The sequence below is a fragment of the Babylonia areolata genome, chromosome 16, assembly GCF_041734735.1.
Source record: "Babylonia areolata isolate BAREFJ2019XMU chromosome 16, ASM4173473v1, whole genome shotgun sequence".
NCBI classification, from domain to species: Eukaryota; Metazoa; Mollusca; class Gastropoda; order Neogastropoda; family Buccinidae; genus Babylonia; species Babylonia areolata.
This window is the reverse complement of record NC_134891.1, coordinates 15,203,725-15,228,934: the sequence shown is the minus strand read 5'-3', so window position 1 is coordinate 15,228,934 and position 25,210 is coordinate 15,203,725. Positions and strand designations below refer to the sequence as shown.

The window sequence follows — 25,210 nt, the reverse complement described above, 5'->3', positions numbered from 1 at the left end:
TGTTAAGATCGTAGGAGCATCCCACATATTGTGCCTCCGGGTGAAGTCTACAGGTCGTCTTCTTCTTTCCCTTGACTAACGCCTTCATCATTGTGAAGATTCTGTAGACTATAAGGGGGGTTTGCGTGTTTTTGAAGTTTCCTGAGGCAGAGGTTGCTGGGCCAGGGGATAGGGGGGGGGGTGGGGGTGGGGGGGATCAGATTCGGGATTTGAAGCCTTCCAGGGTTGGGCTGAGGGCAATCTCAGCAGGAAGGCTGTTCCAGTTTGCTATGGTTCGGGGAAAGAAAGATTTTTGTCTGTACAGCGTCCTGCAGTTGGAGAGATGGTACTCTGCTGGGTGCGATCCTCGGGTCCCCGTGGATGCTGAAGGATTTTGAGAGGGCTTGTGGCATGTGTTGATGATAAGACTGCCGCTGTGGAACTTATAAAAGTTAACCAGTCTTGCCTTTCTCCTTCGCTCTTTGAGGGGGTCCCACACAGAGCTGGCATACTCCAGGGTTGGGCGGACCAGTGTTTGGTAGGCTTGCTGTTTGATGCGCTGGGAGCCTACTTTCAGGTTCCGTCTCAGTAGGCCTAAGGTCTTGTTGGCTCGGTTGGAGATCAATAGATAGACCAAGTTTGGCGTGGTGCGGGAGAGGTGTTGGTTGATCTGCCAGCGCCTTCCATCCCAAGGAGAAATGACATGGTCTGTGAAGTGGCCATGACTGCAGGTGTCACAGCGAGGTGCCTGACATTTGAAGAAGCCTCGGATGTTGTCAGGGCCAGAGAGAGAGAGAGAGAGAGAGAGAGAGCTGTTCTACAATTGCTTCAGAACAGTTGAGAGCGGTATACTTGTGTTTATGGAGTTATTAGTTTGTTTCTGATTTTAATAATCTTTTACTGTGGTCGCTTTATTTATATCCACGGGGTAAAAACTGTCATGAATACACGTAAAAGCCCACTCGTGTACATACGAGTGAACGTGGGAGTTGCAGCCCACAAACGAAGAAGAAGAAGTAGTTTATATCCACAACAAATAAAGTTCATTCGATTTGACAGACAGAGACAGACAGACAGAGCGACAGACGGAAAGAGAGAGACAGAGACAGTGAGACAGACAACGGAATTATCTAATTGCTTAATGCGAAATTGAATTAATTTTGTCATTTAAGGGAGTTTTCCGTCTTTTCTTCTTTCTTCAATGAGTAACTCACCATGAGGCCTGCAATAGTATGAGACTAATGATAGTCTTTGAGAGATAATAATTACTATCCCCACCTGACTCCGTGTGTGTCTGCATCAGTTACTTCTCCCAACAGTTTATTCCAGTATTTCAGTTATATAATAAGCAGGGGATTACAGAGAGTGGAACCCGATAACTCACACAAGCAAGTTTTTGTTCGTTCAGAGAATTTGATACTCAACAAGTACACAAAAACGTATCTGTGACAAGTACTCAAATAATAGGAAAATAATAAACTGATATTCATGCCTTTGAATCAAACCGCAACAGAAGAAACACGCTATAACTCGCGGTGTGTATGTATGTGTGTGTGTGTGTGTGTGTGTGTGTGTGTGTGTGTGTGTCAGTGTGTGTGTGTGTGTGTGTGTGTGTGTGTGTGTGATGTCTAAAAAATTGCCGTGCGATATGCGATATGTATGCTCAATTCACTGCTGGCAAGACTTTATTGGCTTACTTTTCATCTCAAATAACCGAGACTGAGTTTGAAAGCACAACCTGAAAGGCTGGGAAACTGAGTATTGATGTTCTACTTTTAAGTAATTTGACCGGGTCCTTCTTCTACGTTCATGCATACGTGCATGCTTGGTATGTTCTTGTTTCCATAATCCACCGAACGCTGACATTGATTACAGGATCTTTATCGTGCGTATTTGATCTTCTGCTTGCGTATACACACGAAGGGGGGTTCAGGCACTAACAGCCGGTCTGCACGCATGTTGACCTGGGAGATCGGAAAAATCTCCATCCTTTACCCACCAGGCGCCGTCACCGTGATTCGAACCCGGGACCCTCAGATTGTAAGTCCAACGCTTTAACCACTCGGCTATTGCGCCCGTCTAACCAGGTCCAAAAGAGTCCACATTCCAGACTGCAGGACCCAGTAGAGACAGATGTCTTTCTTCGCACAGATCATCTAAGAAACTGAGGCCGAACGATCAACTTGCTCTCAAAACTGTAGGCTACTAAGCTACTGAGCCAAAGAGCTTGTGTCGACGTCAGTCCCCCAAGAACTGAGTGCAAACGACCGATTCTGTTGTCCTCAGCAACTGAATCAAGTTGTTCAAGTTGTTCACGAGGTTAAGGCTTCTACGTTGGGGCTGTTGTTCACAGCTTCGTAGAACTGCTGCTGTTCGCAGCGGCAGTAAGGTTCTGTGGTTTGGAGGATAATGTTCGTCTGGCGTTCTGCCACTATACAGTGTCCGTGTGAGCGACGGTGTGTCGATTCCAGCTCAGTGCCCTTTAGTTTCCTACTTTGACTGGAAAATCAAACTGAGCATCTAGTCATTCGGATGAGACGATAAAACGAGGCCCTGTGCGCATCATGCACTTGGTGCGCTGAAAAAGAACCCATGGCAAAAAAAAAAGAAAAAAAAAAAGTGTTGTCCTCTGGCAAATTTTTTTCAGAAGAAACCCACCCTGATAGGTACATAAATATACATGTATGCATGCACTCAAGACCTGACTAGCGCGCTGGGTTGTGCTGCTGTTCAGTATCTGCCTAGCAGATACGGTATAGCGTGATGCCTCCTTCAGAAATATCTGAAATTGAAACGTCCGGCGTTATGTTGTTCCGAGGTGTGGTAGTCCATGCAGTGTGGTATCTAAAAATGATCAGAATCAGAATCAGAATACCTTTATTATCTCGTAGAGAAATTAAGTGTGGTGAAGTCTGTGGTACATACAAATTATAAGCAAAACGGTAAAATTTGACATACAACAGATGCACAACAAAATAACGCTCCGTCAACTCAGTCATAGCAAAGCAAGTCCGATAACTTTCCATTATTTAAAACACACATAAACACGCGCGCACGCACACACCCGCCCGTATGCAAGCACCCATGCACACTTACTGTATATTCACATGATCAAATAAATATAGTGGTAAAATCAATATAGATTGATACTATTCTGTAAAACATTCAACCAAATTCCAAACAAACATGGCATGAAATACGTGTTCGGTTTTAGTGATAACAAAACAACAGGATGATTGATTATTCAGTGTTGACGGTATAGTAAGGCGTGCTGTCAGGTTCAGTTGTTTTGGTCCAAGTCGCGAAGTACAAGATAGCGAGATAATCCGTTGTTCTGTTACGTCTGCCTGCCTTGAAGTAAATTAATATGTCCATTCAGGATCAGTGACTTTTATACAATATGTAGGTAACGGTTAGGACCACCAGGCTGCTACTGAGTGTGTCGGCGACCTCTTCATCCCGCAAAAGGAGGTTAGAACGACAGTCACGAGCCCTGACTACTGCCACTGATTGAAATTACAAGAAAATAATGAAGGAGTAATTCCCTTATAACCAGTCACTGATCACACTGTGTAGCCGTCGTTTGGCAGGCTGCCCATTCCAAGCTTGAGAGTGGTGGCTACAGAACCAGTCCACTCCAACTCATCTAAAAATATCTTTGTCAGTTTCAGTTTCAGTAGCTCAAGGAGGCGTCACTGCGTTCGGACAAATCCATATACGCTACACCACATCTGCCAAGCAGATGCCTGACCAGCAGCGTAACCCAACGCGCTTAGTCAGGCCTTGAGAAAAAAGAAAAAGAAAAAAAAAGGTGAATAAATGATAGATAAACTTACACAAATAAATAAATAATAACTATAATGTAAAAAAAAAAAGAAAGAAAAAAAAAGAGGGTAAAACATGAAGACACACATTCACATATACACCCACACATGCATAACAGATATGCACCGAACATGCAGTTTCACAGATATGAAAGCACAGTCAAATACATATAAACGTACATGAGCTCCAACACACACACACACATCACACACGTTACCCTGAACCTCCTCTACCCCCCTCCTCCACACACTCATTTCTAGTCTACGTATCACAGCTTCCACGGCACACACACACATACATACACACACACACACACACACAGATGAACACTTACTTGTACAAGCGCACACACATATGCCCATATCTCCACACACATATGTACAAAGATATATATATATATATATATATATATATATATATATATATATATATATATACGTTCCAATATCCTGTTGCTCCCACAGTGTAGGCATGCATACTCACATACCTCATCCTCTACCCCACCTCCCCCCGCACCCCCACCTCCCCCTCACACACACACACACACACACACACACACACACACACACACACACACACACACACGCACGTGCACAGAACTCTACTGACACTTGTGTACACTTACACTCTCGCGCATGCACAAACGCACTCAAAAATACAGACCCACACATGCACACAAACACACACATACACACACGCACAGAGGCTGATTGGCCGCAAGAGGGATGGGAAAAGATCTCTGATGCCAAGAAAGTGGCGTCTAGTGTGTTGCTCAGTCTATTGTATTTGGAAAAGCCCACAGAGACTCTGTTCCGTTTTGAAGAAATTTGCGCAATGTTGGTTTGGAAATGATGCCGATATTTGTTTGATTAGGAAAGCATCGTGCTCTACCTTTCATGTTAGACTTACGGCCACTCCCTCTCTCTGCTTTTATTTCTTTGAGGCGATCGATGGTGTGATGGCCTTGTACCTGTTCTTTTTGATATTCTTTGACTTTTCTGAGGATTTCCGATTTTCCTAGATGTAGGCCGCTCGTTGGTGTTGCGTTACCAGCAAGTCTGTCAGCTCGCTCATTTCCCTTAACACCTGCATGTCCCGGGCAGTATGACCATGTGAGTTTTTTAATCTGAAAGTTGCGCATTGCCTTATGCCACTCTGGGCTTCCCATTCCGTTTTCAATTTTCTGTATGAGGTTCATCGAGTCGGTTAGAATCATGGCATGTTGGTTTCCGGGCGTATGGATGGACGATAGCCACTGGAGGGCATGTGTCACAGCTTCAACTTCCATCGTTAGGCTGGAGGTTGTGACTTTGTAGGCAGCATTCTCTTCCCTAACTGTTTTTCCATTTTGTTTCGCAGTGAATCCCCAACCGGATTGGTCTTTAGTGACTGAGCCATCTGTGTATATGATGATGTCCTCTTCTTTACTGTTTTCTTTTATGAGTAGTTTCACTTCTGCATCAGTTTTGCCCTCTGGCCATTCCCGACAATGTCTTCCTAGAGTGGGTGAAATGGCTGTGTTGAATAGATGGTTGAGGTTTTCGGGGGTTTTCTCCCATTCTTTTGTTTCTTTCAGGTCTTGTAGTCAGCATACTAGCTGGATTGTGTCTTCTGCTTGCCCCATCCATGATCTTCCTCGTCCTAGGCGGCTGCCTTTTGGTTCTTTGACTGCGTCATGCAGTGGGTTTTTAGGGTTTTCTAATGCTTTGAAGTAGGTCTTGACCTGTTCTAACTTGTTTCTGGCCTGCACTGAAGGAAGGTCAAGCAGGTATCGCATGGTTTCTGTGGGCGTGTCTTTTGTTGTTCCAAGGATCAGCCTCATAGCTTCATTTTGGACTCTTTCTAATTTTAGGAGGTTGCTTTGAGACGGTGTTGTTAGCCCAAGTCCGTAGTCGATCACACTGAGGACGAGTGATTGGTATAGCAGGAAGAGGTGGCGTTGTTCAATACCTTTGGTTGCCATTGCTTTTAAGACTGAAAGGCCCTTTTTGCATTTGAGAACAGTATTTTCCGTATGTTTTCTGAAGGTCAGCATCCTGTCGAAGTGTATTCCTAGGTAGCGTAGGCATTCAGTTTTCTCGATCTGAATCCCATCGAGTGACACAGAAGGTGGTGATTTGCTCGCGGTTCTGTTGTTGAGGGTGCACAGGAACGTTTGGGCTTTCGCTGGATTGATGGAAGATCCTGTGTCTTTGCACCATTGAGCAATATTGTTTAGTTGTTTCTGGACGGCTTTAGTTCTTTCCTGAGCATCTTTCGAAGTTTTGAAGACCAGGCCATCATCCGCAAGAGTAAGCACCCGAGCTATTCCATTGTTGTTTAAGTCTGCAAGACCCTTCGTGTAGACATTGTAGAGGACAGGAGAAAGCGGAGACCCTTGTGGCAGTCCCATGGATAGTTAAGAAGGTGTAGACATCCAATCTCCGAGGCGTAGGACGACGGTTCTTTCCTGAAGCGCTGCTGCTATCCATCTTGTCAGTGTCAAACTTACTTCATACCTTAGTAGCAGCTCCATGAGGTGCGCAAACTGGACCTTATTGTAGGCATCTTCAAGATCGATTGCTACTGCTAGTGTTTCTTCTTTTCTTTGAAATCCTTCATACACCTCATATGCAAAAGCAGCTGCGTTTTCCCATGTGGACTTGCCTGTTCTGTAACCACCTTGATTTGAAGGGAGAATGTGCCTGTGTTCAAGATCCCTTGCAAGTTTCCTGGCTATCATGCGTTCCATGAGCTTTCCGGCAATGTTTTGCATGGTTAGGATCCGGTAGCCGCTTACCTGATGATGGTCCTTTCCTGGTTTTGGTATGGGTTTTAAGAAGCTGTGTGTCCAGTCCTCCGGCACATGTCCATTGTGGAAACTGTTTTGATATAGATTGAAAAGGTTGCTTCTGTCTTCTTCCGATAGTTCCTTGATGTCCGAGTAGCGAACTTTGTCTGGGCCAGGAGCTGATTCTTTCTTGCATTTAGCTATTGCTTCGTTTAGATCATCTATTGTCAAGTCATCATCAGGTCCAGTCTGCATAAGGATTTGATTTAACTCCTCAACATATTTCTTTTTCTCATCTAAGTTTCTTTGTTCTATCTGTTGTATGAAACGTTTGAGCAGGGCGGATCCTTTTTCTTCGTTTGTCTTAAGCTTGGTTCCGTCAGTGTCTACCATGTCTGGGGTTGTTGTTGTGCACGGTTATCTTTGTCAGTGGTCACTACTCGGTGAGTACCGGTTTAAAAAAAACCAAAAACAACCATGTCACTGAATGGTGACCAGATCATGGGTCTGTTATCCATGAACTTACTCAGTACTCTTTATGTTCGGTGGTCCGACAGTCCATATTTACTACACATCGTGCGGGGAATCCCAGCTATTCTTAGACACCATCTTTTCTTTCCTGTGTTTATTGCACAAGGGAATTTGCACCCTAAATTGACTGGCGGCGAAACAGTCCATACACGAGGCAAATACAGCCCTTTATAGGTGAAGTTGTTCGACAGTGTTTTGGTCTTTGTTCCGGCGGTGATGTTTGTATTGTTTGAGGTGGTGAGTCCTGCATTCATATTAAATTTCGTACAGCGATAGAGCTGAGTTCAATGACTTCTTGCCCCCCTTACCCGCAAGTTCTTAAGGGCTTGAGTCTTGTCCCAGTCTTCCATTCATTAGTGGAGTTTAACGACATTTTGGTTGTGCCCTAAAGGTCAAGTTGTTTCGTTGGGGGTGGTTTTGGTAGTAAGGTTTGTGTTGTGTGGTCTTAAGTGTTGTCTGGTGGGGGGTTGTTATTCGTGGTGTTTTCTTCGGGTTTGTATTTGTTTGGGGGGTCGTTTGTTGTTGTCAGTGATGGGGATGTGTAACCTGTAACCCACCCTCTTTCATCACCCCCACCCATCCCTGCCCCTTTTGCCCACTTCAGTTTTCAGTCGACCACCCACCCTGATTCATTTGTGATTGAAAGACTGGTTGGCAAACTAAACCAGTCAAGAGACGAAAATGACAGAGCTTGAGGTTTTAAAATTCCTCGGTGGCTCGACTGCTCCAGATAAGCATCGTTTTGTAATTGAAAAATACAGTTTGTCAAAAGACAAAATTTGGTAAATTATAATAAAATGACACATGTGATCGTGGTATCTACTATATATATATATATATATATGTATGTATGTATGTATTCCTCCATCTTTTGATCCCTTTCAGTACGCCTATAGAGCTAATAGATCATTGAAGATGCCTTTAGCATAGGTCTCTACCATGTCCTCAGACATCTCGAAAATCCTAACAGCTATGCCAGGATCCTTTTCATTGACTACAGCTCTGCGTTCAACACAATAGTGCCATGAAAACTATATTTTAAACTGAAAGACCTCTTGCTGCCTGAATCATTTTGTGCATGGATCCTAAATTTTCTAAGATGCAGACCGCAAGTTGTTAAAGTTGGTGACCTCACCTCCTCCACATGCATTCTCAACATAAGCACCCCACAGGGAAGTGTTCTATCCCCACTGTTGTACTCGCTGTTCACACATGACTGTGCAACTCAAAATGAACACCATGGTCAAGTTTGCCGACGATACTACTCTAGAAGGGCTGATTACAAACAGTGATGAGTCAAAATATAGGGAAGAAGTACTGGAACTTGTCAGCTATAGTGTAATCAAAACAAGTTAGAACTCAATGTATCAAAAACCAAAGAATTAATTTTAGATTTCAGGAAGACCAGATCTGACCCCTTACCACTTGTCATTAAAGACAAGCAAGTAGAGATCATCAGCGACTTCAAATTTCTTGGACTGATCATTTCCAACGATTTGAAATGGGAGAAAAATATGGACAAAATTGTTAAGAAAGCACAACAGCGCCTGTACTTTCTTCGGTGCCTCAAAAAGTTCAGAATTAAAAAAGAAATCATAGTTGATTTCTACCAAGCAGTCACTGAAAGTGTGCTAACCTTCACTATTAGTTTGGTATGGAAACATTTCCAAGGCAAAAGTTGCAGGCCTTAACAGAATCGTAAAAACTGCCACCAAGATTACCCACAGGGCTGATCTACCTTCTCTAGAAGACATATAAGCAGCTACTCAAAAAAGCAAAATCAATCAGCCAGGACGAATCATATCCAGCTGTTGGGATTTTTGAGATGCTCCCCTCTGGTATATGGACAAAAACCATTTGCTTTGCCAATAGCTTTTTCCCCAAAGCAGTCAATGCCCTGTCTCTCGAACAACTGAATCCGATATGATAAACAGAATTGTGCAATCAACAACCATCTACCTGATCTAGTCATCAGCCCCATCCATATGTAATATGCAGCTTCTGTTCAAACGTGTGTGTATGTGTGTGTGTGTGTGTGCACGCGCACACAAGTTTTTATATTGATATATATGCACTTGTATGTATCCTAATTTCTACTGTATCTGTATTTCAGTGTGTATGATTTTTGATTTATGTTCGTATCTTCTTATGTACTATCCCCCCCCACTCCCCAATATTCATTGTGACCCCGATACACTTGGTAATAAAGACATTCTGTTCTATTCTATACCATCAAAGAGAGAGAGAGAGATGGTACAAAGTAGCGACATATGTGAATCATGAATGTGATAAACTGCTGTTCAACTTTATTGTGTAATACCAGTTCCTGGAACTGCTCATGTTTTTAATCAGTTTGTTTTTGTTGCTTTTTTGACTGATTTAGTTGTTGTGTTTTTACTGCCATTGAAATTATTTTTTCAGTCTTTTTTTTTTCTTTTTTTTAAATTTCTTCTTTTTTTGTGTGGTACAAGCAGAGGAACATAATACATAATTAACCTTAAAAGATGATCAAACTAATAGTAATTGTAATCATCATTATCATCACGAGAAGAAGAACACGAAGAAGAAATGTCATGACAGTAAAACGACCAATTTTCGTTTGAAAACTGGCATTGATTTTTCCTGTACATTTTCAGATTTTCTTTTCTGCTGGACCATAATTATAATGATTTCGAGCTCTTCGAAATGGACAAGCTATCCCCCCCCCCCCCCCCCCCCCGAAAAAAAAAAAATAAAAATTCTATTTAAAAAAAAAATCAAAATCTGAACATTTGTGACCGAAACTTACACATACACATGACTGTTCAATATTAATAATATTATTTAGCTTTTGCTCTCTTCCAATCAGCCCATCATGACCTCTTGATCGAGGTCACAATAATCTCTAACCCCCATTTAAACATTAATTTGTCTTCATTAAAACAAAAAACGTAGCTTACTTGGTCACATTTTGGCATCACTGCCTCACAGCCTCCAAATTTGAAACGCAAAAGAGCATATACTTCATCTGGATGGGCAAAAGACTTCAAAATATCCATGCTTGTGAAACAAACTGACGCACACGCGCTAGACACAGTAAAATCGTTTGCAACTTTTTGTCCAACAAAAACACTGTCAAAAACACAGTAAAGTCATCTGCTCCTTTTTCAAGAAAAAGAAATCAAATAAACTATACAAAACAACTTTGCGTATTTAAGATTAATCTGATTTAAGTCTACTGAGGCGTTCCAATACTGTAAGAGACCTGTCACCGACTTCGATTGACTCTTTTTGTTGTGAGGTTGAGTGGTCGCCTGAGACACATGGTCCGAGCAAACAGCTGATTTTACTTGGTCGGTTAAATGACGAAAACTATTGGATTATCTGGAACAGGAGATTCCCAAAACCGTCCAATCATGTTACATGATATTCCGGAAATCGGCAATCCTAAGGGAACATTACTCTTGGTGGTTGGACAGAAGAACGACAACTAAGGTATAGCGAAATGGCATATCCATACGGACAGGTAATGCACGAGCTTTTGTATGTTTGACGCAGTTTAAAAAAAAAATCATTGCTTGATGTTGTATGAGTATGCATCCCTATTGGATTTTCAGGTAAAAAATAGCAAGAAACACATGTACAATAACAGAATTATCAATTTATCAAGTTGATGTTGGTCGTGTTGGGAGACTGTCAAAGAAGAAGAATGAGTTTCCGGTTATTCCTGTCGTCATTCAACTCATTTTTCTACGCTTCATTGACATAATGGCACTGAGATACTGGCAGATGAAATTGAAATAATGTTTCGAACAGAGGTCTGAAGAAAGGAGCAACATTTCGGAGCTTTCACTTCCGGAACTATTTGTGATTTTTGCAAAATAATAACCAACCTATAATTTTTTTTTAATCACAAATTTAAATTTTTGCTCAAAAGTATGTAAAACTAAAAGTATATGTTTACTTGAAGGAAAATGAATGGAAAATATAATTATCATAATTTCAGTGTTGACAGAATGAGATAACTCGCAATCAGGGGAAGATAACTCGGATTTTTAGAAAAAAAAGATACCCAGGATATTTGAAAAAAAGAAGAAGAAAATTCAAGTTTGTTCATTTTATGGGTGGAAATAGTGCTAAAATATTAGCAAATGTATTAGAAACAACAACCAAGTGCAGTTATGTTGCTTCCTGCACAATCATGTTGTTTTAAACAACACAGTACATCACCATTCACATACACCCACATCCACGCCCTCCCACCCAGACAACCACAAATACAATCACACAATATTACAACACAAAAACTCACTGTAAGCAATATTTCGGCTGGAAGCTTTAATCTGGAGAGTTTCATAGTAGATGAAAACCCGAAAATGAAGGTTTCATGCTAAAATACTGGGTTTTTACTTTTCCCACTTCTGACATGATTCCGCCTTCTTCCTGTTGATGTACCTTGATGCATGTAATCATCATCAGGATTACCAGAATCATGTCAGTTGATCAACAACAACATTACTTATGTTGTATATCACGTTTTCGTTGTTGCTATTGTTGATGTTGTGGAGAAAAGCAAACAAAATTCTAGCCACCTGTTTTGTACTGTACGTTCTGGCAGCCATGTTGACATGCTCAATAGCTTTTCACTTTAGAAAATGCAAAACACTGCATCAAAATCAAGCCAAAGCTTGCTGAGAAATTGCTTTAAACGTTCGTCAAGGCAGTCGCCCAATGCAAGGGAGGCTATGTAAATATTATTATTATTATTTCTTTGTAAATTAAATTTTTTTTTTATTAGAAAGAGTTAAGATGGGGTTGTTGTTGTTTTTATATTGTCAGTTCAATGAAAAAGAACTACCAATTACTCAAAAAGAAAGTATCATGATATATATACCAAAAGAAGGCAAACGAAAAGAATACATCAAAAACTAGCAACCCATCTCATTATTGAAAAAAATGGTTCTTGTATTGCTTCTAGAATATGAGTACTGCCATATCTCATAATCAAAGATCAGACAGGAATTGTAAAAGGGAAGTCGAATAACTGTCCCAACGACATACATGGGTTTGGTCAAGATAGAAAGTCAATCATGTTCTCAGATATTGAGCTGTCAAGCTTTTCTTATACCAAAGAACATCCCCCTGTTGAGAATAGAGCACTTTTGTGATATCCCCTTCCTCCTGGTTGTAACTGATCTGACAATGTGTCTGCTGTGCGTCTGGTTTGTCTCCTCTGTAAAGAACCCTGTCAACTGACAGTCGTAAAAAGCTTCAAAAAGTAAAAAAAACAACACATGATTCCTATCATCTTGTCAAGCCTGGGTCTCAAGAAAATTGTGGATTATTGGCTTTTACCATTCCCACTGCTGATCACTGTTAAAAGACAGTTACATGATAGGTTGGAGCCACTCTTCCTTACCTCGCCCTCTGTCTGGTCTTTGACCTGTTGTCTTCCTCAACTCTTCTTTCTCTCCTCCCCCTCTTCTCAAATTATGTGAAAGTACCACACTTTCACTATCAGTCATGGTCACTTGCTTAGAAATAATGTCTGACTGGGTAGATGGACTGAAGAAAATGTCATATGATGCTGTCAGTTTTGTCATTGTCATCACCTTTGAGTCTGAACAAATCATAAGACAGATCCACCTCTCATCATTATACTCATACATGATCATCAGCACAGCTTGCAAAGTTGTGTAAATCCGCTGACTGGGACCACTGTCTTCAGTTTACAAAGTTTCAGACACCTTTTTGGCATGTGAGACAAACCCTCTTTACATGTGCGCTGCGAGTGGTCCTGTTAGCAAATCATTATTTTAGAAGAAAGCTCTTTTCCACCTGACAATTGCTCACATAAATATTATGTTTATAATCTAGACACATTAAACTAACCAGTCAGGGTATCCAGGTATATCTATGTTCATCATACCAAACTCTGATCAAGGAAAACTCGAAATAGATGCAGGACATCAGTGGATGCCTTACAGACTCTATTGCAACACTTAACTTTGTGCAGGACATTAGCTGATGTCTTATAGGCACTGAATAGGTTAAGACCCCAGTTTCATACTGGAAAGCACATTATCGTAATTAACTTAGATTATAACAAATTTATCAAGATTGGTTCCTCTACACACCGTTGTTTGATGATGTGCATGTTAAACAAAGAAACAACTTAAAAGATGAAACAAGAACTGACCATGACTTAGAAGAACTATGTTAACCAAATCGTTAAAAACCCCATACACAGCTGAACACAAAATATAACAGTATGCACAAGTTTTTTTGGTTTTTTTTCATGAAAAGGCGGTAAAAATTCCACAATTTTTTTCCCCTTTTTTGTGCTATCAGTGTTTTCCCATGTGCAGATATGCTACACTTGCGTGTGTGTGTGTGTGTTTTTGCGTGTGCGTGTGTGTGATTGTATGTGTTTGGCTTTGTGTATGTCTTGATTTAGTTTATGTACGTATGCATCCTATAACAAAAGAACAATCCATCTTTATACATTATCTCAGAATGAATATAAAATAATGTGGTATAAAATCACTTAAGTGATGACCTCTTACATCACTGTGATAAAATTGTGAGCCCAAAGATGGAATAAAATTTAAAAAAAAAATATATATATATACATATATATCTATATATAATATCTATCTATCTGTCTGTCTATCTATCTCTATACATTTTAGTATACATGCAGACAAAAATATGGCAGATTCCTGGGGGGCTGTTGTTTGGGGAATGTGGTGGTGGTCTCCACTCTGGGAGGGACTAAGCCATTATTGTCATTAGTAGGGGGCTTAGTAGGTGGTGTCCTAAGTACATTAAATCAGAACAGACACCACTGAACACCACCGAAGTGACTCAGCAGCAGTGCAGGGTCTCCTGTGGTGTGTGGCCTCTTGGTGACCTAACATTGATGATTCCCTGCAGACTGCCGATGCTGGAACTGTGACGGACGAACCTGGGTGTGGCCGTGTATGGGGGAATCTAAATGAGCGGTGTGGGAGTAATGCCACTGAAACGGTGCTGATGATGGGGCAGGAAAAAAAATGTGGCCCTGGATTTATGGGAATGCATTTTCCTATGGGAGAAAATTCACACAGAGCTATCTGTTGTGACTGAAGATTAACACATATACATACCACACACATTTCTGTATCTGACATGTACATAACATACATACATATACATGGATGCTTATATTATAGTACCTATCTCATGGATGCTTATGTATACATAAACCTGTCCACTTACATACATGCATGGATGCATTTTTTTTGTATACAATGATTCATTATTATACCTACCTACCTACCTACATACATACTGAGATGCATTTTTATATGTTGTATAGGTACTGTGATACATAACATTAACACACACACACACACACACACACACACACACACACACACACACATATATATAAGATTGTACTCTGTACTTACATGGTGCAAACTCTCCATGAAATGGGCTCTAAGCACCTCACAAAAAACAAAACATATTCAAGAGTGCGTAATAAGATGCCTCTGGACATGAAATAACATGCGTATCTATATACACCAAGACAATACTACAAATTGCAGATATGAACAATCATACACACAGACACACACAGACACAGACACACACAGACAGACAGAGACACACACACACACACACACACACACACACACACACACACACACACACAGACTCATAATAATTTTTGTTCTTTCTTTACTGACATCATATTACAAGCCGCAAATATATCAATCCCAAAATGTAATTCGCTTAAATCAAACAAGCATTTAGGAAATATTTAGTGGACGCCAGCCTGTGAAGTAGCAGTAAACGATAAAAAAATGAAGTTTATAATTTATATGAAAAACTAGTCACAAGAAAATCTTATTGAAAAAAAAGGGCAAACCATTATAGTAACATGATCATTGCACAGGCTAAAAGACAATATTGGTCCTCATTCTGTAATAATGAGATATCCAGTCATAAAGATACTAAAAAGTTTTGGACAAAATTCAATGAAATGAAAGAAGGTATAAATTTGCCATCTTGCCCAATTAAGATAGAAGACAAAGAGAGAAAGCAGAAACATTTGTGGAAATGTTCTCAGAGTCTATGCGATTGGAAGGTCTATCGCCTAAAAAGTAAACACAGAACTGAAGAAGAGAGCAAAAGTGATTATACAGATCCAAGTCCCGATAATACTAACAGTCAATACATCAATGCTCCACTCACACTCAGTGAGGTTAAAGACGCATTACTATCCCTCCCTAAAAAGAAAACATCTGTAGGACTTGACGCGGTCTCAAATGAGATGCTTAGACACTTACCAGAAAATTTTTTTGTTTTGTTATTTGAGCTTTTTCAAAAGTGCTGGATTGATGGTTTAATGCCAGCACAATGGAAACAGTCTATTGTAATACCAGTTCATAAACAAGGAAAATGTAAAACAGATAAGAACAGTTACAGGCCAATTGCGCTAACATCACATACTGGTAAGCTGATGGAAAGAATAATTTTGAGAAGACTGATGTACTATTGCCATAAAAATAGAATTATCCTAATTAATCAAGCAGGCTTTCAGAGAGGTAGATCTGCAATTGATAATTTGGTTAAACTTACAACACATGTAAAACAACAATTTGGTAGAAGAAAAAATGTTCTTGCAACTTTCTTTGATATAAAGAAAGCCTGTGATCAAGTTTGGCATGCAAAGTTACTCTTTAAACTGAAATCCGTTGGCTTTTCAGGGTGTCTCTATAATTATATCAAAGATTTCCTGACTAAAAGACGTATACAAGTACGAGTTGGAAATACGCACTCAAATCCTAAGACTCTTCACATGGGATTACCCCAAGGTTCTGTTATTGCCCCTGTTCTATTCAACATCTTGCTGAACGACTTACCCCAACATTTATTAAAAGACGTGATCCTAGTGCAATACACAGATGATATATGTATGTGGATGAATGTAACTATGAAAAGAAATACATCAAAAAGGGCATTAAACTATATTAAGAAAACATACCAAAGAGAAATAGATAAACTGAATAAGTATATTGTCGACAATGGTCTTACATTATCAGCAGAAAAAACTCACATTATGCTTTTTAACAATGGTAATAATCCAGAAAAGTTACCAACATTTAAAATTGAAAACGAGCCCATTCAGTACAGAGATATGAAAAAAATTTTAGGCTTAATGCTTACTTCAAAACTAGCTTGGGATGCCAATATCGAATATATAATAACAAAAGCAAGAAAATGTTTAAACTTGCTCAAAGTTATAAGTAAAGAGTAGTGGGGACAAGATACAACGATATTGAAACATTTATCATGATCACTTATTCGATCCAAACTATCGTATGGACAAGAAGTCTTTTTCAATGCTCCAAAGTATTTGTTAAAGAAACTTCAAAGCATTGACTATAAAGCATATAGACTTGCCCTTGGCATACCTTTCCACGCATCAACCCTCGGAACATATAAATAAATAGGAGAATTACCTTTGGATGAATACCGAAACCTGGCATGTGCTAAATATGTATTGAGAAGCTCAACAACTGAAAATTTTACATTGGAGGAAGTAAGAATTACATCTGAAAACAACTTCCCAAAAAGAGCTAAAACGATATCTTATCTAACACCAATTAGCACGTTTGTGTCAAACCTTTTCCAAAAGTCCGAAATTAATCCTGATAATGTAGACACGCAGAAAACATTAAGTCCATGCTCCATTTGGGGGATGAGTAAAGCACAGTTTGATATCAATCATACTGACATTGCAAAAAACGAAAATCCAAATATCATGGCAACAGAAGTCTGATTACACCTTCAGAATCGATACCGTGACCACTTACATATTTACACAGACGGCTCACTCCTAGACAATGGCCAAGCAGGTTCAGCTTTCGTTATACCAAAACTGAAAACTGAACGATCATACTATATTGGTAAAGATCGGTCAATATTCACAGCTGAACTTACCGCTGTTCTTATGGCTTTAAATTATATTCTTGATCTTCCAGTTTGCCTTCCACAAGTCTTATTTTGTGTTGATTCAAAATCTGTATTAAACGCTTTAAACTCATCAAATTGTAAGAACAAGTCCAAAATAATAATAGAAATAAGTCACATGGTACATCTTATGAATTTGAGAGGAACACGTATAACTTTTTGTTGGGTTCCTTCTCACCTTGGTCTCCTATATAATGAATGGGCTGACAGGGTTGCAAGAAAAGGTGCAAAACACCAACAGGGAGCCACATACCTTTATGCACCTTTGTCTGTACAAGAGGGGTACCGCTTACTAGAAAAAGCATCATGGAGCAAAGTCATGGAAGTATACCAGCAAAATGGCAAAGTTTTAAATAAAAGTATAAATAATATTCAACAACCGGAATCTATCAATCAATCAAGTACATTCAGTAATTTATTCAGATTAAGGCAAATTCAGGCATTATCAAACAGGATAAAGCTGAATGCTTTTATAACAAAGTTCAGCAGAGATGTTAAATGCATATGTGGAGAATCTATTTCTAGAAAATACATACTCTTTGAATGTCAGAGTCTGAAATCGTTTTTACCAAACTTCTCGGAAAATTCTTTTGAATGTATTTTTGATAATTTCAAGATGCTATCTGCTATTGCAGAAGGTTTGCTGCATAGTCCAATTGGACATTTGTTATAGTTGTTACAGTTGTTTGATGTTAGCGTTTCCTTCTATATTGTGCCTATGTCTCCCGTTTTAATGCTTTATTTTTTCCAATGCTCTGTATCTTTCCCCACCACACACACACACACACACACACACACACACACACACACACATGTGCGCACACGCGCACACACACATACACACACACCATTTTTCACCCTCTGCCCAATACTGTTCCCTCCACCACGCACACCCCCCTCCCCCCTTTTTTTTTTTTCTCCGTCTAATATCACTTAAAGTGGAAGACGTTAAACTGAAGACTACACAGACTCAGACACACACAGACACACAGACACACGCATGCACACACGCACGCATACCACAAAAAATGTCCTACACATGCACATGGAACATGCACACACACACAGAGCACACACACAAGAGTGAACACCCACCCACGACACACACACTACATGATGATTTCAGTAGAGGGTAAAGTGGAGTAGGAAGGAGGAATAGTGCAGACAGAGCTATGCTTCATCACACCTAAAGGCATGTTTGAACATATATATATATATATATAATATATATGTCTGGGTGTGGGGAATACATACATATATATATATATATATATATATATATATATATATATATATATATATATATATATATATATATATATATATACACACACACACACCATGTGGATGGTGCATATATCGTGTGTACATGCTCTGCCAGGGGCAGTCAAGTCTGTCTTTCATCTCTGTGATTGAATTTGTATACTTTGCTGTCCTCTCTCCTAATCTATTTTCTCATTGAAAGACCACTTGTTTGACTGACTTAACATGTACACAACAGCAACCTGGATATGGAGCCCCACCTGGTTACCCTCAGCCAGGTGTCCCAGGAACTGCTTATCCTGCAGGGTATGCTGGTGCTCCTGCCCCTGGAGGCTATGGGGCTCCACCTGCTGGATACGCAGGTGTCCCCGGTGAGTGTTGAATTATTCTACTTTATTTTATAGGGGTGAAGTAATGTTTAATTTAAATCAATGTCTTTAAAAAATTCTTTAATCAGTAGTGGTAAGGGTTGAGATGAAAGCCTTGACCTGATGGCTGTTTACCTTCAGCTTGCTTACTTTGTTAACACCAGCAGTCATCAGTTTTACAAAACAGAGTTTAAGAGCTGGAAAGATGATTGCTTCTTTGGCTTCAAACCAACAAAACCTGTTGTAATTTTCAAACTACTGCAGCACAGTGCAGTGCTTAAAAAGTTAGCTCACACAGTTTAAACGTCCTGTGTATTGAAAATTTTATTTTTGAATAAAAATTGTTGGCACCCAACTGCTCCATTATGGCACAGATCAAGAGTTTGGGGTCAACTCTGACAACACAGCTCAAGGCTTTAGCTTCCAGCATGTACATCAGTTAGTGTATCGTCCACAAGAAGTGCTCTAGCTCAGTGTGCACAGGTATGATCAGTCCCCCATGGGCTTGCAGGAGTTTTTTTTTAAAGTTTGAATTGTATCACCACCTTCTGGAAATTGTGCACAAGAAATTCCATCTTTTTATTTTTTTTTTTTTATTGCTCTCACTGTTTCTGGCTTTTTCTCTCTGTCATCTCTCCCTTTCTTATTTTCTGATTTGTTGTTGCATTCACCTCTATTTATTTTAGAAAGTCTAAAATATTTGTTGTCTTTCTGGACTTCATAATTGGGCTCTCTGTTGTATTCTCTTGTTTTGTATGCCTGTTGCTATACATATTTTCATTTATTGTGTATGATTACCCATATGTTTATGTCTGTTTAATCCTCCTTTGAAAAATTGACAAAATGGTCAACATCAGTTGCATGTCCAAGATTTATGTGCATGAATGTGATACTACTTTGCCAAATTGTTGTTGTTGTTGTTGTTGCTATTTTGGTAGGGGGTGATGTTATTTTTTATTTAGTTGTTTCAAATCCTGTATGACCAGTATTGACAGTTTTTCAGCTCTGAAATGGCTCTGTATGGTTGGCTGGGCCAAAAGCAACAGATAAATAAGTAAACAAATGAATAAGCATGATCAGGATTACATACTTTTCTTGCATACAGTACATGGACCTGCATGCTGGGTCAGGTGCAGATAACTTGTGGATGGAAAGAATGATCAGACTGAATGTGACATTAAAAACTTCATGAATGAGATAGTGAAAATAATTAACTTTGAGAGATGATGGTTGATCATAAAGCAAACTTTTAAGACATTTTCCACACTCCAGAATGTATAGTGATCCATACAGATGTTTATGAATGAATGATATGGATACTTAGTCCCTATCCTCAGTTGGAGACCAAGCTCTATTTCTTGATTACCCCACCATGTAAGCAGACATACTCTGTTTTCAGGGGTGTGCATGCTGGGTGTGTTCTTGTTTCCATAACCCATGGAATGTTGACATGGATTACAGGATCTTTAATGTATTTATTTGATCTTTTGCATGCTTATACACACGAAGGGGGTTAGCAGGTCTGGACACAATGACAATCATATGCACATATGTTGACCTTGGAAATCAGAAAGATCTCCACTCTTTACCCCCAGGTGCAATTATTGAGATTCGATTCGAGGACCCTCAGATTGAAAGTCTAACGCTTCAATCACTCGGCTTTTGCACCCAGTGGGTCATCACCTCAACCGACGTTGCCAGTTTTGTTACATTCATTTTTTCAAAATATTTCTTTTTTATGTTTTTGCTGCAGGATAAAAAAAAACCCAACTTATTTATTCAAATCCAAGGCATAGTAAGCAATCACATTCTCAGGCTTAATATTTGGATTCTTTTTGAAAACAAAAACACACACACAGAAAAAACATAATAAAGATATTCAGACATATTTGTATTTGTATTTCTTTTTTCATTCATTCATTCATTTTGCCCATCGCTCCTGGTGGAGCATAGGCCATAGACGATCCCTCGCCATCGCACTCTGTTCTGGGCTGTTCTGGCCATTCCAGTCCATTTGGTCGCTTGCTGCTTCAGCTCTGCCTCGGTGTCTCACCTCCAGCTGGCTTCCTGAGGGTGTGTCCGATCCAGCCCCACTTCCTCCGTAGTATCTGCTTGGCCACTGGTTCCTGTCCTGCTCACTCCCACAGATCTTCGTTTCAGATCTTCTCCTGCCATCTGATCTTGTAGATGCGCCTCAGACAAGTGTTGAAGAATGTCTGAATCTTCTGCTGCATCGTCTGTGTTGTCCGCCATGTCTCGCATTCATAAAGCAGAATTGACTTTACATTGGAGTTGAAGATGCGGAGTTTGGTTTTCTGTATTTCTTTTTATCAGAACAGATTTCTCTGTGTGAAATTTGGGCTGCTCTCCGCATGGAGAGCGCGTTGCTACACTACACTGCCACCCATTTTTTTTGTATTTTTTCCTGCGTGCAATTTTATTTGTTTTTTCCTATCGCAGTGGATTTTTCTACAGAATTTTGCCAGGAACAACCCTTTTGTTGCCATGGGTTCTTTTACATGCGCTAAGTGTATGATGCACACGGGGCCTCGGTTTATCGTCTCATCCGAATGACCAGCGTCAAGACCACCACTCGAGGTCTAGTGGAAGGGGAGAAAATATCGGCAGCTGAGCCGTGATTCGAACCAGTGCACTCAGATTATCTCGCTACCTAGACAGATGCGTCACCTCTAGGCCATCACTCCACTATTATAAGGGGAGAAAAAAGGATGGGAGTGGGGGTGCTAGTACATAAATGTATGAAAAGAAAGAAGAAAAGGAGTGCAATATTGAATGATCAGTATATTCAGGTATGAGTGGGACTCAGTTGTATTACAGTGAGCTGCTATATAGACTGCAGTTACAAAACGCTGTTTCCAATTAGTCAGGCCTCAAGATTATGCTATGTCCAGGACTGTGTGTGTGTGTTCGTGTACACACCTATATGTGTGTTGTGAAAAACATCAGAGACAGGTTTCAGGAATGTTATCTTTTTTTTTCTTTTTCTCTCATCCCCCTCCCCCACCGCCACAACCAGCCCCGAGCATAGGAACGACTTTGCATCCAGAGACAGCGTATGGTCACTATCAGTATCATAATCAATTAATGACAGGTACATATATATGTACACACACATGGATAATATATTCCTACATATGTACATGCATATGCATACACATTATACATATAAAAACATACGTATATGAACACATTTGGCATCATGTACTGTGTCATGTCATACTGATGCAAACTAGGCCTATTGGCTGATTGGGCCAAATTGATCCCTCAATGCCTGCAACATGTCTCCGTAGTGTACACCTTCGATGCTTTCCTCTGCAAGACCAATCAGTTGTGGGAAGAGCATCTGGTTCTGTAAGGTTCGGGGTACTCTTCTTCCGAATCTCAGTGACTCTTCAGCTACCAAAGACTGAATACATTTGGCAACAGAGTGGCTTTGGGTCTGACAGCTGTGACTGATACAAGTACCAGTCTGCACTACAACTCCGTGCTCACCAGAAGGGATGCTGTCCTCCACCTCTACAACAAACACACTTCCCACCCAGCAGCACTCCTTCTTTGGTCCATGTCAATCCGAGAGAGCCAAGGCCTAAAAAACAGCACCCCCAATGACTCGGCCCCAATTTAGCACCTCAAGTCATTCACCCCCTGCAAGTAGGGAGTCTCTCCCAGTGTGTGCAACAGAGGGGCAGCATGGTACTCAAAGGTGCATGCTGCATTGGGTGGAAAACCACCCTCCTCTAAGATTCACTTTTCCTCTTTACATACCCAACTCAGAGGAACAGGAGAGTATTTTAGAGATGGGGATATCACAACTGCTTCTCAAAGGTGTGATATCAGAACTCACGAACCCAGGCCATGGGGTTTGTGGTTGCCTGTTTGTGATTCCAAAGGTCCTTGGAGGGTGGCGTCCAACCCTAGACTTGTCCCCCTCAACAGTTCCTATCCCAGGGTCAAATTCAAGATGAACACACAGGCACACATTCGAGAGACCATTCACCAGAGTGATGGGGCTACCACTATCGACCTCAAGTATGCGTGTTTCCACATCCTCATTCATCCGGCATCCTGCCATAACTTGAGGTTTGGGTGGAGGGACAGGATGTTCCAGTTCTCTGCTCTCCCCTTTTGTCTTTTACCCCCTTCCTCTTCTTCAAGATGGGAAGGGAATTGGTATCCAAGGTCAGATCAGGGTCCATTCCTCTCTTTGTGTACCTGCACATATGGCAAATCTTGGCCCAGTCGCAGGCCCTGTGTCAAATCACATGTTCAGAATTCTGAATCTGTGCGTCTGACTGGGGTTTGTCACAACAAGGATAAATGCGCTTGTTAGGGATGAGATTTGACACGTGGTCCATGACAGTCTTGCTGACACAAGTTCACTTTAACTGGTTAGCAGATCTTCTCCTGCACTGGCGCTGTTCCTCCCAGCTAACAATGCACACTCTGTCTTTCCCTCTGGGCATGATAAGTCACTGGCACCCATCATCCCTGTGGGTCAGGTCCTCAAGCACCCTCTTCAGAAAACACTGAGGCTATGCTGGTCCAAGAGAACTCAGCCCAAGGACACACACATCTGTCTGAGAGAGTGGCTCCTCAAAATGACATCAGAATGGTTTCTCTCCTCTCTTCTGGCTCAAGGAGTGCCCATAGCCCTCTACACTTCAAGTGGCTCTCAGTGGAGCATCAATCTTCTGGATTTTCAAGCAGTTCACAAGGCTCTACTTCACTCCTCAGGGGAGGCCGCCAGCAAAACTATCCATTTGGTCATGGAGAACACAACTGTTGCATGTTATGTGAAAAAAAAGGAGGTGGGGGGCAGGGGGGGCTTGGGGGGAGCGATGCACACTTTGAGAACCTCACACTGCGGGCCATGGCTCTCCTTCGTTCATGCCACAACAAGGGCATTGCACTCTCAGTGAGACACACAGCAGGCAATGCCACCATTGCCCATTGCCAACCTTTGGGCAGATGCTGTCAGCAGTCTGCATGGAGTGGACCCTAGACATGGTCACCCTTTAAGGGGTGTGGTGTTTGTGGTTTTCATTTATGGCGGTCCTCTTTGCCACAGGGTCAACAGAAGACCCCCGATTTTTGTCTCACTGGTTCCAGACCTGGAAGCTTGGGCAGTGGATGCCTTGTGTCTGGACTGGAGCAACCTTCGCTTGTGCTTTTCCTCCCTTCCCAGTCCTATCCAATGTTGTTTGGAAAGCCTGGTTGGAATGCCTACAGGTCAGAACTGAGGTGCTTTCAGGTCCCTAGCTGCTGTTCTTCCCAGCAGTATTCTATCTGATGACCAAGGTGATAAGCTTATCGATTATTTTGCCAGTAAGATAGAAACAATTAGATATGATTTAGTTTCTCCTGCTGATTTTGAAGATATTGATACTTTTAATGTAACATATTTCACTACTTTTCAGACAGTCACAAATGAACACATTAGAGATTCTCAAGATGCCAGAGAAATCTTGCAGTCTTGATCCTATCCAACATTTTATTTTTTGTCAGTGTTTAGATGAATTGTTACCTACCATAACTGATATCATGAACACATTGCTGACCTCAGGTGTTGTCCCACAGTCCTTCAAGTATGTCTTGGTATGTCCCCTTCTAAAGAAAACCAGTCTTGATCTAGAAAACCTTAAAAACTATATACCACTCTCAAACCTCCTATTTCTAGCCAGAGTTCTTGAGCGCATTGTGTTTAACCAGCTGATGAAACACCTTGCGATCCACTAATCTGTTGGAGCCAGTTCAGCTGGTGTGCAGAAAGGGACACAGCATGGAAACAGCTCTATTGCATGTGGACAATGACATTTTGCAAACATCTGATGCAGGCAAGGTATCCATTCTATCATTATTGGACCTTCCTGCAGCATTTGACACAATAGACCATGACATTTTGATCAGAAGATTACATGCTGTGTTCGCATACTGCCATGAAATTGGGGGAGGGGGGGATCTAGTACAAAAAACTTATGGAGATACAGAAAGAAAGTAAATGTTTTTGTGAAGGAAAATGAATGTAGATTCTGAATCTGGGCTTTTTTTCCCCCAGTCAGGTTGATTGTAGATAACTGTTCAGTCATCTGAAGTAAAGATGATAATTTTTGTGCAACAAAAAGTCTTGCCACCTCCACAGAATGGCATCCATAAAGAAAAACAAAATACAGCTGGAAATAGCATGCCTATTGTCAGATTATACCTGCAGAACAAAGAAAAACAGGCTATAACAAGTTTTTAAAAACAATTCACAACTCATGTAGACATGTAAGTGAATAACTGTCCCAACAATGACAAACCTGGGTGCAGTCAACATAAAAAGTCAATCTTGTTCCCATAAACTGAGCAGTCAAGCTTTTTGATAGCTGAGAGTTTTCCCCAGTTAGAAGGTGAAGTTCTCAGATGACACTCCCTCCAGGTTGCACCTGGGCCGATTCAAGTGTCTGCTGTA

General features: G+C 40.7%; 2 protein-coding genes across 3 annotated transcripts in view; one reads left to right on the top strand and one right to left on the bottom strand.

Annotated features, from left to right (window-relative positions):
• The window catches only part of LOC143291191 (squalene synthase-like), a 46,279-nt gene extending 35,877 nt beyond the window's left edge, over positions 1 to 10,402 (bottom strand). For both annotated transcript variants that reach the window (XM_076600919.1, XM_076600920.1), the window contains exon 1: positions 10,045 to 10,402. In XM_076600919.1, the coding sequence (XP_076457034.1) occupies positions 10,045 to 10,143 (99 nt within the window). In that variant the 5' untranslated portion in view covers positions 10,144 to 10,402. The remainder of the gene's footprint in view (positions 1 to 10,044) is intronic.
• Positions 10,403 to 10,546: 144 nt separating this feature from the next.
• LOC143291190 (peflin-like) overlaps positions 10,547 to 25,210 on the top strand; it is a 40,172-nt gene continuing 25,508 nt past the window's right edge. Inside the window, exons 1-2 of the mRNA XM_076600918.1 lie at positions 10,547 to 10,610; positions 18,609 to 18,741. Of these exons, the coding sequence (XP_076457033.1) occupies positions 10,590 to 10,610; positions 18,609 to 18,741 (154 nt within the window). The 5' untranslated portion in view covers positions 10,547 to 10,589. The remainder of the gene's footprint in view (positions 10,611 to 18,608; positions 18,742 to 25,210) is intronic.